General features: G+C 37.4%; 1 protein-coding gene and 1 long non-coding RNA gene across 2 annotated transcripts; both read left to right on the top strand.

Moving 5' to 3' along the window:
- The first annotated feature begins 1534 nt into the window (after nt 1-1534).
- Nucleotides 1535-6551, top strand: LOC124878290 (glial cell line-derived neurotrophic factor-like). The gene is made up of 2 exons (XM_047382162.1): nt 1535-2459; nt 4708-6551. The coding sequence occupies exons 1-2, from the start codon at nt 2237-2239 to the stop codon at nt 5271-5273; spliced, it is 789 nt and encodes a 262-aa protein (XP_047238118.1). The 5' UTR covers nt 1535-2236; the 3' UTR covers nt 5274-6551.
- Nucleotides 6552-7777: 1226 nt separating this feature from the next.
- On the top strand, nt 7778-9043 carry LOC124877329. Its single transcript, XR_007040493.1, has 3 exons — nt 7778-7958; nt 8076-8211; nt 8775-9043. It is a non-coding gene; the product is annotated as an uncharacterized LOC124877329 (long non-coding RNA).
- Nucleotides 9044-14205: the final 5162 nt, after the last annotated feature.

Raw genomic sequence — 14205 nt, 5'->3', positions numbered from 1 at the left:
CATCTGTGCTGCTGTTCCAAAATGCCGAACGCAAAAGTATTGCGTGGGGACGCAAAAGAAATAAATTTCCCCATGTCCCCTCACGGGCTTCCGTACCTTACCTCTTAAATCTTTAGAGCACATGCAGCAATTTTGTTGGTCAGATGAGACTTGACACATGTTGGTACTTTTGGTTTGATGAAGAGATGCAGGGCTGATTTAATCCAGAATCTGTCTTACAAGTGTCCCTTAATCACTGGTGAACTTGATTACAACTAAACACGTTTTACAAGCAGCAGACTGCGTGTTAACATCAACTCTCCTGAAGTTCGGTAATATTTGCGACTTTCCTGTCAGCTCTATGAGTTTAATAGATAAGTCCTTATTTCTCTTTACGATGCAAATCCAATTTTACCACGTCCAGTTCTCCACCTGCGTTTGCTCTCTCCATTCTGAACGCAGGTGGAAAACGTCGAGCAGAAGCACTGTTGGCTTGTGGGTCGTGTAGTTCGTTTGACTCGCATTATAGTATAGGCTTCTTGGAAAAAAACTACACAATGGCGGCGTCGATTCAAGTTTTATTTTCTTAAAGTTTATAACAAAGTCTCAGTTTTACATTTCCAAAGACAATTGATCCAAGTTTATTTTCCCTCCTATTGGTTAGCTCCCGCTCCCGTCTGCTCCCGTTCATTTTTTATCCTGTACCGTCCCAATAACGTGATCTTTACTGATGCTGTCTCCCGTCCCGCGGGATTCCCGTGGGAATCCCGTGATCCGTGGGACTCCCGAAAAAATGTCAGCCTCTAGTACAAATCTTGAGATGTACCACAAGACGAATGGGCTAAACTGCCTAAAGTTAGGTGTGCTAAGCTTGTGGCATCCTATTCAGAAAGACTTGAGGCTGTAATTGCTGCCAAATGTTGATCAACAAAGTATTACACAAAGGCATAAATGTGATTACTTAGATTTCTATGTGTATTAAATTTGCAACAATCTCAAACTTATTTGGGGTACTGTGTATAGAATGTTGAAGAAAGAGATTAATTTGATACTATTTGGCATAAGGCTGTAACATAATTAAATATGGCAAAAGTGCAGCGCTCTGAATACTTCCTGGATGAACTGTATTATCTCTTTTCATAGAAAAAAAAAAAAAAATTTGTTTTATTCAGTAACATTTCCCAAATACTCTCTTTCTTTTTTTTTTTCCTATTATGACACGAGTCTCCCGGAGCTTTCTAAACGTGGTTACAAAATGTAATGCTATATAAATAACAGTTTTGGGCAAAACGAAAAGTAAAAGTCTATAAATGACAAAGTATGTCATCAGGTGGCAGCTTTTTAATGTACACCTCTTAAAATATAAAAGCCTAATAAATACTGCAGTCCAGTCAGTCAGAGTACAAAACAATTGCACACATGGATATTGTTATGATGATTGTGATTTGATATATTGTGCATTTGATACATTTTCCCCCATCACAGTGGCTGCAATGGACCTCCTTACAGTGTACCTTGAGGAGATTCACTTAAAATAAAAAGAAAATGCATCAATTCTTAGTCAGCTATAACAGTTACAAAATGTTACACTGAAAGTTTTGAAAAAACTCTTATATGGCCTGTTGTGTGCGTGTAAGGTTGTTAGAAGTAATCAATGTGTGTCATCTGGACACAACGTACTAAAATGATCCCCTACTGGCTGCTTAAAAACACGTTTCAACACATGTGCCAACATCTGGAGAGTTAGGATGGGAAACCTCGTTCTCTCTTTCGGACATCTGAGTTCACAGACAGAAACTTTCCCAAAACATAACTCCACTACCAGGACCAGTTCTGGGTCCCTGGGTCAGCCTTGGATCTGCACGCCAGCCCTCTGAGTAGTCTGCACGGGGAGGAGACAGAAACGAAAAACGGATGAAGGACCACTAGACGTCAGCACCTCTCCACAACTTTCCAGCTTCTGTTGGCGTCCAGCTCGGTCTGGATCGATGTTCAATGGGATGGACTGAAATCAGCTGGGCTGCTCTCTGAAAAAGATTCGCCTGCTCAACGAAAACCTGTGTGGGAGACTGCAAACGAGCCTTGTGTGTTGTTTTTCTAACCCATGTTGCTAATAAAATCTGAAGCAGCTTGGTGTTCTGGATACACCAAGATCTTCTTCTTCACCTTCAAACCTTTTTTGTTGTTTTTCATCAAGTGATAGATTACTCTCGGATTTCACATCGCGCCATGTCCTTCTGTCGGACTGAAGTGGACCATGAAGTTATGGGATAGTCTGACCACCTGTTTGATTCTGCTCAGCGCAGTGGGGCCCAGCTCGCTGCTCCGGAGCAGACATCACCGATTGTCCGCAGAGAGAAGAGAGGGAGCGCCGGAGAGTCCCCTGGAGGTCCCGCCGGTTCAGATCCTTCTGTCCGTCATCTCACCGAATATAATCCGAGCACAGACAGCAGGCAAACTGGACACAGGAGGAGAAAAATGTAAGAATTAAAATTCTACAAAATTGTTGTTTTTTTAAATCCTGATAAATATTAAATACGATTAATGTTCATAATTCTAATTATCTCTTTAACCATATATATTATTTGTGTATAATGTATAAAAAAAATAAGTTACTTAAACATTCAACTGATTTATACCTGCCTTAACGTTTAAAACACAACCATTCACACTACTAAGTTTATTTTTATTTTTATGGATTTAGTCACTAAATTTAATTCCAATGAGTTATATCCCAGTCTCCCAACTTGGTTTCTTCATGCTTTATACATGTGTTTTTAACATTAATCTGTCCTGAAGCATTATCTTGTTCGACATATATGACAATAAGTTTCTAGTTATTTGTTCAGCGTTAAAAAGCATCAAGTATAATATGACAAAAAACCTACTTTCTCCTATTGTTGTAGAAGCCTGATGCACAGTGAATGCATTTCAAAATGCATAACAACATCTCTGTTAAATAAATAAATGCATATGTACAGTTAGCCTACATTAGTGACATTTTAACCTCTACAAAAGCAAAACATCCCCTTAAGTGGACTGTGGACCATATTTGTGTAGGTCAGTAGGTTAAAAGGCTTGCTGACAGGGAAGAGATCCTGGATCAAGTCCAAGCTTTTTCTGCCCTTCCCTCTCTCAGTTCGGTTTAAATGTAGCACAAGTTTGAATGCTTAGTTATTGTTTTTGAATCCTTGGATAAATAATTGAAAATCTGTTTCCTTTTGGAAAAAATTCAAATATCTTTTTGACCAAAACATGTTCAGTGAAGTTATCACTCTAACTTGTGTTCTTGGCATTTTTTCTTTAAATCATAGACTAACACTTAACATGAAGCACTGAAGGTGTGTCGTCTCACAGACATTTGTGAAACAAAAGAAAAAGAGTGTCACATCATAAAATATTTAGTGTTTGGAGACTCAAAAGCACAGCACATGTAACAGACATTCAGAAGAACCCTTTAAGCATTATTATGTTTTAGATTTGATGTGTCTGTTATTTTGTTGAATTTAAAACCTAAAATGCATAGTCACTCTATGCTTCTCAGAGTCTTTCCCAACTACCACTGGCAAGATGTACTGTAGACAGCTCCCAAATCCATCAAAGGGTCAACACAGAGACACAAAGGCATAAACACAAACACAAACACTCACTTCCAAACATCTATCTAGAACCACCAGTTTCCCTGACATGCATGTTTTGGATTGTATGAGGAAGCTTGAGTCCCCAGAGAAAACCCTGGCATGCACAAGAAAACATGTGAAGTGCATAAACAAAGGCCGATATAGATTGGAACCAGAAACGTTCTTGAGGTCATCACAGCTGTCCATAACATAATATTGAGTTTACCTGCTTCTTTAGCAAGGCTGTGACTCATGGGATACATCTGTCATGTTTAGGTGTAATGAAGGGCTTAAATGCAGGAGGGATGATGGGGGAAAAAGTAAAATATAATAAAAAAAGAACCCCACAAAACTCCAAAATCATCATTTGAAAGCAGCAAAACCAATAGGGATGGGATGATATCCGGAGGGAATCCCTGGAGGCTAGCCAGCAAGTAAGCACAGGCATATTTCTAGAATTGCTTTATTTGATAAGATGTGTTTATTTTACCATTGGAGAGAATGTCACATGTTCTTAGAGGTGTTTTTGGAGTGCTTTGCTTGGTCACCTGTTGCAGCTTTAGGAAAAGAATGGTTAAGAGTAATGCATATTAGTGCATTACATATATAGATTGAAATGAAATGTTATATTTATGTTATATTTATTTCATTAAAAGATCTTACTGGAATTGCTATTAAAAAGGTAATGCTTGTTTGTGTACATTTGTTCGTTTATGTTGTTCTAGTGTTAAAATAATTTCAAATAAAATAAATAGTGGGAATATAACCCGGCATGGAGCCTTGAGAAACTCCACAAGCAAACAGGACTGAAGATAAAAGTTGATGATCAGTAGCTCCAGACTCCTGAAGTAAAAGTGAATTTACATTCAGTCTTATGTTGGTCAGATGACTATATATGGCTGATGTATCTTTATTACAACACATTTCAGTTTAAAACTGTCTTGTTGATAATTATTAATGGATTTAATTTGTAATTTAAGTTGGATTCATTTGCTGTATAGATTAAACAACTGACACACACAACATGTAGTTCTAATAACCAACCAGGAACAAGATTCCTGGCACCAGGTATGTTTGTGATACTAACATTTTTATTAATGTGTTTCAGACAACTTGGAGGAAATCATCCAAAGTGATAAAAATGTCATGGACTTTATCAAAACAGTGATCAGTAGAGTCCGTCGCTCCTCCTCTGCTGAGCCTTCATCTACCTACTTCTCATTCTCTTCCCACCTTAGCGAAAACTGGAGCAGCAGGACTCAACTCAGAAGGGAAAGGAAGAAGGGAGCAAAGCTGAAGAGAGGAGAAGAGAAGAGGAAAGAAAATAAAGAAGAAGAAATGACCAGGAAGAGTGTAAGAGGAGGTGGCAGTGGACGAGGACCAGGCTGCGTGCTTAGACAGATTCATCTGAATGTAACAGACCTCGGCCTAGGTTACAGCTCCAGTGAGGAAATGATATTCAAATACTGCTCAGGACCCTGCAGAAAGTCAGAAACCAACTACGACAAAATCCTTTTCAACCTGGTCAACAAAAGGAAGCTCTCCACCAAAGACATGCCCCTGCAGGCTTGCTGTCGGCCAATCGCGTTTGACGATGATCTCTCGTTTCTGGATGACAACCTCATTTACCACATCATGAGGAAACACTCTGCCAGAAAATGTGGCTGTGTGTAGAAGGATCTGGAGTGGGCAAAACTTCCTTTCAGTCTTTTTAGGTGACTGTGTGGCTGTGACTGCATGGTACAGTAATCATAGCGCCACAAACATAAAAACTGCTTTTGAAAACTTTAAAAATTTTGAAATAGGCTTCTTCAGGACACCAGTTACATAAGGAAGTGTTATTTTCACCACTAAAATGCACACATTAAGTGCATTCATTTATATTTTTGAATTAATTGATATTTATTGATGCGCTCATAGAACAAACAATGGACAAAACAGTAAAAGTAACAATCCTAGCAATGCAGCCAGTTGTTAGAGATTTCAAACATCATTATTTGAAATTTAGCGTTTTTCGCGATAAACATTGAAAAATATGATACAAGTCCATCCTTAATCCAGCAACTGAATTTGTTTCATTTGGAAAAAGATGTTGAGTGTTTTTTTTTCTTTACATTTTATGTGAAAACTGTACTGCATAGTGTAATTGTGAATGAACCTAAACGGGACAATATTTACGTGTTCTTTTTTAATGATTCACTTCTGTTCAACCTCATCTTCAGCAAAGAAAATGCATCATTTTTTACTATACCTACAGATATCTATCCTGACTATAAGAAAGAACTGCTTTGCAATTATACCCTCTGGAATATGTTAGTCACATATGAAATTTAATTTATGAAATGCAAAATGTTTTAAATTATTAGTATTTATTACACTTTTATAAAGGAATAAATGTTATTTATTGCCATATGGGCATATTTCAGAATCTGCTAAATGTTACGTCAAGCAGATTATGAGTTTATGCATTGGGAAGAGATGTTTAAGGTTCTTTGTGAACCTCCTGAAAAGTCAAGTGAGGATGCAGTGTTTCTCTTTCCTGCATTTGCATCCATCAGTTATAGTTATATAGAACGCAGAATCATCCAGACAAAGGACACAAATATGTGATATTTGTTTATTTTTACATGTTCAATAATAAAGTAAAGACACATGTTTAAATGAAACAAAGACCGCCCAAGTCTGCTTTTGAATAAAAGTTGCTGGATGTTTGTGGTCCTCTTTACAATGAAGTTAAGATGAAAGTAAAAAAAAAAAAAATTGTTAAAACAGACAAATACTTTGTTTTGTACCTAAAGATTCCAAATTATTGTTAAGAAGATTTTAATGGGTCAATGAAAGTGTTGCCCTCATTTGTGTCCAAATTTGTATCATTCCAGGGATCACAAATGGCCTGTGGGCCACACTTTGGACCCCCCTGCCATAAAATAAATGCATCGTTAATATCTGAAATGTGTCACAAGTCTTTCAAATAAGGTCAAGTTTAAACTATGTGATACTTGTATTGGAACAGCCTGAATAAATTATGCATTTTTAACAAATGTGACAAAATCTACCAACATGGTAAAATTCCCTGGAGGCCAACCACATCCTAAGGAACTCACAAAAACCTTGTACATGTTAATAAGAATATTGAAACCAAACAGTATCCGACTGATTTGTTGGTTTAGAAACACGTTTGAAAGGAAAATACTTCAGTTTTATCAGATCGGATGACAGGTACTAGTTAACAAAGAGAAGATCACATGATCTATACCTTAGCACTTACGATAAATAAATATAAAGGAGGCAAGACTGTGGACAGTAAGTGCTGGAAGATCTTACAGCATAAGGAAAACATCAGTGAATTTAGGAGACGATTTTCAAGGACAAATAAGGGAACAGCATTATTAAAAAGTGGAAAACATCCAAAGAAGACAATTAAGACAAAGATGCTGGAACTGGAGAACTCAGGATGAGAAGCTGTATCTCACTTCAGTAACGTGTGTTGTCGATATTTGATCTGCTATTGCTCTCTCCCATTTCCCTCTGCAGTCTCTTTAGCTTTGAGTCACCACAACCTCATTGAACAACTCAGCCCAACAGGTGGTTTTCCATCACCTTATCTATTCTGACGTTTTTTTCTGGCATAATTTACAGAGAAATAAATCAGCATCATCAGAGCAGGGAAGCATTCGTCCTAATGTCAACAAACCTGTTCATGACATTTTGATCTATGAAATGTAAACATATTGTAATAATGCTACAGTATTATGGATTGTTTTGATAAAAGTCTTTTGCTTGAATACTTGATGAGAAACCATATCTGTAAAAACAGCAGGAGCTTAAATTGAGTTCGCCCCAAACTACATTTTAAAACAAATCCTTGAGTTCACATAAAAGGGCTGGCAATTAGTTTTTGTTTTTTTTTCCGTCCCTATTGTTCATACAGCACCTGTATGAACAAATTATTAGTTATTTACAATAACAGTTTAAAACATTTACAAAATATGGCAAAATCGAATATGAAAAAATGTATATAATTAATCTAAAATATATGTTAAAAAATCATATTTGTTAAGAAAACACAGAGCTGATCCTAATACATACCACAGTAACAGACAGCAACAGAAAAAGGGGAAGAGCTGACTGTTACTGGTTGCTACGGTAAACACCAACTGACAAGAGTAACATAAAAAATGTAAATAGCAATAAAAGTCAGGAAAAAAAAATTTTTGTTGATTAAATAAAATGAATTTGAAGAATAAATAAACCAATTTTGACAAACTTCACATCAATAGTGATGTTAAAATAAAACCCCGTTACAAATACAGCTTTAGACTTGAAGCTAAAAACAAAAGGGAGCCCTGAATCAGATAAGTAAGACACAAAAACACTTTGAAAAGAGGTTGATCTTCATGTCTGATTTAAAACACTCAGGAGGCTTGTACATCTAAACCTAAAACAAGCTAATTCACAATATTCTTGTGTTTTCAGTTAGGAGCAAGGAACGGCAAGGAAGATTTGAAGAAGACCTTAAGGGTTTCGAAGAAGTGGAAGGAGTTGTTCCAACTGCACTTTTCAGACAAGAAAAAAAGCAAGAGGGGTGATATAAGAGTGAAATGGGATTTCGGTAAGCAGTCTAGCAGCAGAGTGTTTCTGTTTCAGCCAAAAAATAGAGATTTTTGAAGCATAATTTACAATTTCTTACCTCTGAAAAGATAACAGAAGATGTATTTATTATGTTCTTTAGATGAAAATAACTCTACTCGGTTCACTATTTGTTTTTTTTCAGCTGCAAGTCAAAAATGTCACCTAGTGTCTCAGTTTCAGCAGAAACCTAAAGAGCGGTACTTGAAGATGCCCAAAACCAGAATTTGACTTTAATTGGGATTTAAAAGAAAAGGTTTAAGACATTCAGATGTTAATATAAGTAAAATAATTTAGTAAGACAGTTACATAAGAAAATATTACCATCTTCGGTATAACAAAGTGGAGGTGGTGGACGAGTACAAATACCTTGCCACCCTTTGGACAAAGAACTGGACTGGATACACAACAGTAATACTTCCAACAAGAAGGGGCAAAGCATACTGTGTCTTGATAAGGCCTATGTCTTTAAGTGTTTGTAGCAAGATGTTAACTCTTTTCTATTGGTCTGTTGTGTAGAGTTTAATCTCTTTATTCATCTCTTAGGGTAGCATCACCAGAGCCAGTGAATTGGAAAAGATTAACAAACCAGGAAGGAAGGCTTATTCAATCCCGGGGACTGTTCTGGGGCCTCTGGAGTTGTTTGTGCACAGAAAACTGTTTTATAAAATGAAAAACATAATGGACACCCTGAGCATCCTCTTCACAACACAGTAATTCAACAACAGAGTGGCTTCAGAGGCTTCTTCAGATCATTATGGTTATAATTTATAAATCCTATAATTTCCATTAGGGATTAATATTGTATTATTGATTTAAACTGGGGCTGCATGGTGGCGCAGTTGGTAGCACTTGCAGCAAAAAGGTCCTGGGTTTGATTCCCAGCCGGGGGTCTTTCTGCATGGAGTTTGCATGTTCTCCCCGTGCATGCATGGGTTCTCACAGTCCAAAGACATGCCTGTTAGGTTAATTGGTCATTCTAAATTGCCCTTAGGTGTATGAATGAGTGTGTGCATGGTTGTTTGTGTGTTGCCCTGTGATGGACTGGCGACCTGTCCAGGGTGTATCCCGCCTCTCGCCCATAGACTGCTGGAGATGGGCACCAGCTTCCCCGCGACCCACTATGGAATAAGCGGTAGAAAATGACTGACTGACTGAATTAAACTGAATATAAAGAACAGGTCTTATAAATAGGTGTAGTTATAAAGCCCTGAGGTACCCCATTGTCAGAGGCCAGAATGGAGAAGCACTAGTGTTACAACCTATAGCTTCTTACAAGCTGTTTTTCTAAAATCTTTGATAGAAAGGGTACTGAAAGACAAACTCAGAACTATGAGAACAGTAAAACCTAATCCCAAGTGTCAACTGTTACTTGGCCCAATGCAGAAAGGATAAATCACAATGCTGTCACCTTTTGCTCCAGACAACAGAGGAAACCATGAGAGCCGACCAACAATACAAACGCAGTGTCGGTTTCAGATGAGTCTTCTGTTTCTTTGTTCACGGCGAAAGAGGAGGTTGTAATGAAGGATAGTATTTCACTGTTTGACAGTTAAGGGATGATGTTCCAGACAGGTGTTAAATACTAAAAGAACTGTATTCGCTGACACCTTGTTGTTACATAAAGAACGTCAGATATAAGAACTAGCTCTCTTTTACAGTTTAAACTGCTTTGGATTTGTTTTGAGGGTTACAAGATTGTGGCAATCTATACATGAAAAATAAAGTACAAACTAATCAGTTGTTTTAAAACGTCTATTTGATAGTTGAATATTAATTGGTGGTCATATTAATTAGTTCCCTTTTTCATGCTCTTTCAGTGCATGCTAAGTTTTGTGTTTCTCCATCATCCACCCACAGTCAAAAAAAACAACCCAAAACACGCATGTTCAGCTGAATGGCCAATCAAAATTGCCTTTTGGTGAGTGTGTGTGTACATGTTTGTCTGTCCTGTATGCCACTGTGTTGGTCTTGATGGACTACCTTTCTCCTTATTTACTGGAGATAAGCAACACAAGCAAGGAATATGCAGGTATAGAAAATGCATGGGTGAAAATGCTGTTCTACTTTCCTATCTCACCTGATCATGATTACTAATCAGCACACCTGTATCACATGCACTCATTACCTTCTTTGTCACACATGTCTCTTGGCTTGTTTACTCTTTGACCATCTGTCATCTTCCTCAGTTGTCTTAGCTGGTCTTTTGAAGTTCATATTTGTCAAGTTTTTTTGCTTTTGTTAAGTTAAAATGTGCTTCACTGCTGTCTGCCTTCTGTATCCCCCTTGGTTAACAAGTATTTCAGTCAATACTACAATACTAACTGCCTCTGTTTTCCATTTGGGTCCTTCACCTCATAAAATGGATTTTTTGAGAAAGATCAGGAATATATATGAAATAAAATTACAAGTACAGTTGTTTTGATCATGAATTTGAATAAATGAAATATTTAAAATTGATACTTTAATATTTTATTAAATAATATTTCACTCTGTTAAGGGTTGTCCTGTGAATACCAGCCCAATAAGGCTTTGGACACAATTGAAAGGGATGAACCAAGCTCTGGCATTATTGAACAGCAAAACTCTGTACACACAGAATGAATTCACACAATTTCTGAAAATACAAGAATTTATTAACAAAAATAAGTCAACTCAAAGTCAAACATATTTCAATCAACAAACTCTTTACTATGCTGAAACAACCCAACTAAACTACCAAGCAAAATGAAAGAATAAGGAAGACTAATATAAACAAGTGAATCAATGATGGTTGAAAACCATGACCAAAAGAGCAATGCAACTTTACCACGCAATGTTATTTATGTTTGAGAACCAATGATTATTTTGAAGAATTTGAAAATGAAGTTAGTCATTGAAGTTAGTCTTGGAACTAACTTAGGCAATAATTGGTATACCTTCAAATAACCATTCACAATGCAAGAACGGATAAAACATTATTTTAATAATGATTTGCTGAATAAAACCAACCTTCTGGATAACTAATTCTCAATGGTGTTTAATTAGCTGCCTATATTTATTGAAATAATATTTAAAGAAATATTATTATTAAGGAAATATTCAAATAATATTTAAGGAAATATAATTTTGAATAAGCACCAAACCTTTTAGATAAATAGGTCTTAATGGTGTTCAATTAGTTATCATGTTAAGTAAAATAATATTTAGGGAAATATTATTTCCTAGATTGGAAACTAACAACCTTTATGGGTAAATGATGAACTGACTCATAAAGTGGGCGAGCACGCGTTATTAGCTGTTAACTTATAGCTCGTTACCAGAATCAAACACATACCTTTAAAATTTCACTAATAAAAGGGTTGGAGTGCAAAAGCGTGGCCGATTTTCTGTCTTTAAAAACCATCCTTTAAATAAAGTTTGTCTTAGCTTTAAAAACAGAACACATCCTTAGTGCTAGTTTGCTAGCACTTACTGTAGCTGAATTTCTCATCACAAACAAAAACAAACGACATTAAATGAACATTGTTTCGATTATTTAAACTAATCTTATCTGCCCAAACACTACCTCTTACGTGAACCATGCTAAAGATAAGTTGTCCTGGGTGTTGAAGAAAACATCCACATGTGGGTAAACAAAGGGTTAGCTTGCAGCTAACCTCTGTAGCTGTGGGGAAGGGCTTTTAGCTGGCACTGCCGAACCGTTCGACAAAGGCACATTCGGATCCTTGAGTGGCCGTGATGCTGCGGGGGGGAGCTCTCGCTACCTGGACCTCCACTCAGGAAGGCGTGTGATGCGGTCCCAGCCTCCTTTTCCAGGCCGTGGGGAAATCCGCTTCGATTAGGGCTGCTTCTGAAGGCCTCAGAAGAAGTCACGCTTGTCTCATTACACCCTTTATATTAATTGATGCCGGATCCGCGAACAGCAAATTACTTAACTTTGTTGCATATGATTGCGTGATGGTATGACACTCTTGGATACAGTTTGAAGAGTTTTGTCTGCTTGCTAGCAAGGAGACATACTTCTGGTGTACCTCTCCTGTCCGGTTCCCGTCTAGAATCCGCATGGAAAGAGATCTGTTTGTTGGAACGCGGGGTTTTTATTCCAACAGTGATGTCACGGGTAGTACGCCGTTACCTTTCATGTTCCTGTTGCTGGGTGAGTTGGAAGTAGGTTAATACGATTTATTTTTAAGTTCCAGAAAAATTCCTCCTGGCCTTTAATGTCGTAACCCATGGCTGGGGGTCCCAGCACTGTGCTGGAAGAGTTATTTAAGTTTAGGTATGAGTCCTGTGAGGTTTGGGTTGGCGAATAGCAGCAGATTGTCAAGGAGAATCCGCTTGTGTGAGACAAGCACACAGTGGTCACAGAAGAAGCGGAACAGGGCATTTTAGGAGAACTTAAAAACACTCATTTTATGCTGCAATTCTATAGGTGGATTAGTACACGTAGTCAGGGCCATAAATATGGGGACTTTGACTCAATTTTTATCTTTTTGGCTCTATAAACCACAACAATAGATTTGAAATGAAACAACCAAGATGTGCTTAAACAGCAGACTTTCAGCTTAAATTTGAGGGTTTTTACATCCAAATCGGGTGAATGGAGTAGGAATTACAATCATTTGAAAGTTTGCCTCCCACTTTTCAAGGGACCAAAAGTAGTGGAACAAAGTAACAATTTTAAATCAAAGTTTCCCTTTTCAATACTTGGTTGCAAATCCTTTTCAGTTAACTACAGCCTGAAGTCTAGAAGGCATAGACTTCACCAGATGCTGGGTTTTATCCCTGGTGATGCTCTGCAAATGTCTTCAGCTCCTGCTCGTTCTTGGGGCATTATGCCTTCAGTTTTGTTTTCAGCAAGTGAAATGCATGCTTAATCGGACTTGGCTATTGAATAATATTCCATTTCTTTGCCTTAAAAAGCTCTTTGGTGGGTTTCGCAGTATGCTTTAGGTCGTTTTCCATCTGCACTGTGAAGCGGCTTCCAATAGGTTCGGAGGCATTTGGCTGAATATGAGCAGATAATATTACCTGGAACACTTCAGAATTCATCCTGCTGCTTTTGTCAACAGTCAATAAATCATCAATAAATACAAGGGAACCAGTTCCATTGGTAGCCATACAAACCCATGCCATGATGTTTTTTCACCATGCTTGGTATGTTATTTTTTTCTTTGCCCATACTATTCTCACTTCACTTTGGTACAAGTTGTTCTTTCTCTCATCTGTCCTTAGGATGCTGTTCCAAAACTGTAAAGTTTTTTAGATGTTTTTTGGCAAACTGTAATCTGGTCTTCCTGTCTTGAGGGTCACCAGTGGTTTACATCTTGGTAAAAGGAACAGAATGAAAAATGCAATTAGCACTCTTGATCTGCTCCTTATGAATGGGATAATGTGGGAAGAGCACACACCTGGCCATGGAACAGCTGAGCAGCCAATTGTCCCATTACTTTTAGTCCTTTGAAAAGTGGAAGGCACACATTCCAACGATTGTAATTCCTACACTGTTCACCTGAATGTAAATACACTCAAATTAAAGCTGAAAGTCCGTAGTTTAAGAACATCTTGTTTGTTTAATTTCAAACCTATTGAGGTGGTTTATAGAGCCAAAAAGATTAGAATTGAGTCGATGTCCCAATATTTATGACCCTGAATGTATGTTGTAGCAGCTGTCATATTAGTCATTCTAAATATCTGACACTATCAAATATTTATAGCATAGTTTCGTTGGTCGCAAACAGCCCACATCGGCCATCCTTGAACCTGTCAAACAGTGGGACCACAGATTTACAGCCACAACCAAAGATTTCCCCACGATTTTCCTGCAATACTCATCTTTCGTCTGCAATGTCCCAAAATCACACAGTGTAATCTTTACATATTGTCTTTCTTTATCTATCGATTTGTCTGTCTGTCTGATTGATTGATTGATTGATTGATTGGTTGATTGATTGATTGATTGATTGATTGATTGATTGATTGATTGATTGATTGA

The sequence above is a fragment of the Girardinichthys multiradiatus genome, chromosome 12 (genome assembly GCF_021462225.1).
Source record: "Girardinichthys multiradiatus isolate DD_20200921_A chromosome 12, DD_fGirMul_XY1, whole genome shotgun sequence".
NCBI classification, from domain to species: Eukaryota; Metazoa; Chordata; class Actinopteri; order Cyprinodontiformes; family Goodeidae; genus Girardinichthys; species Girardinichthys multiradiatus.
The sequence above is the reverse complement of the archived record's forward strand: the minus strand, read 5'-3'. Positions and strand labels throughout refer to the sequence as shown.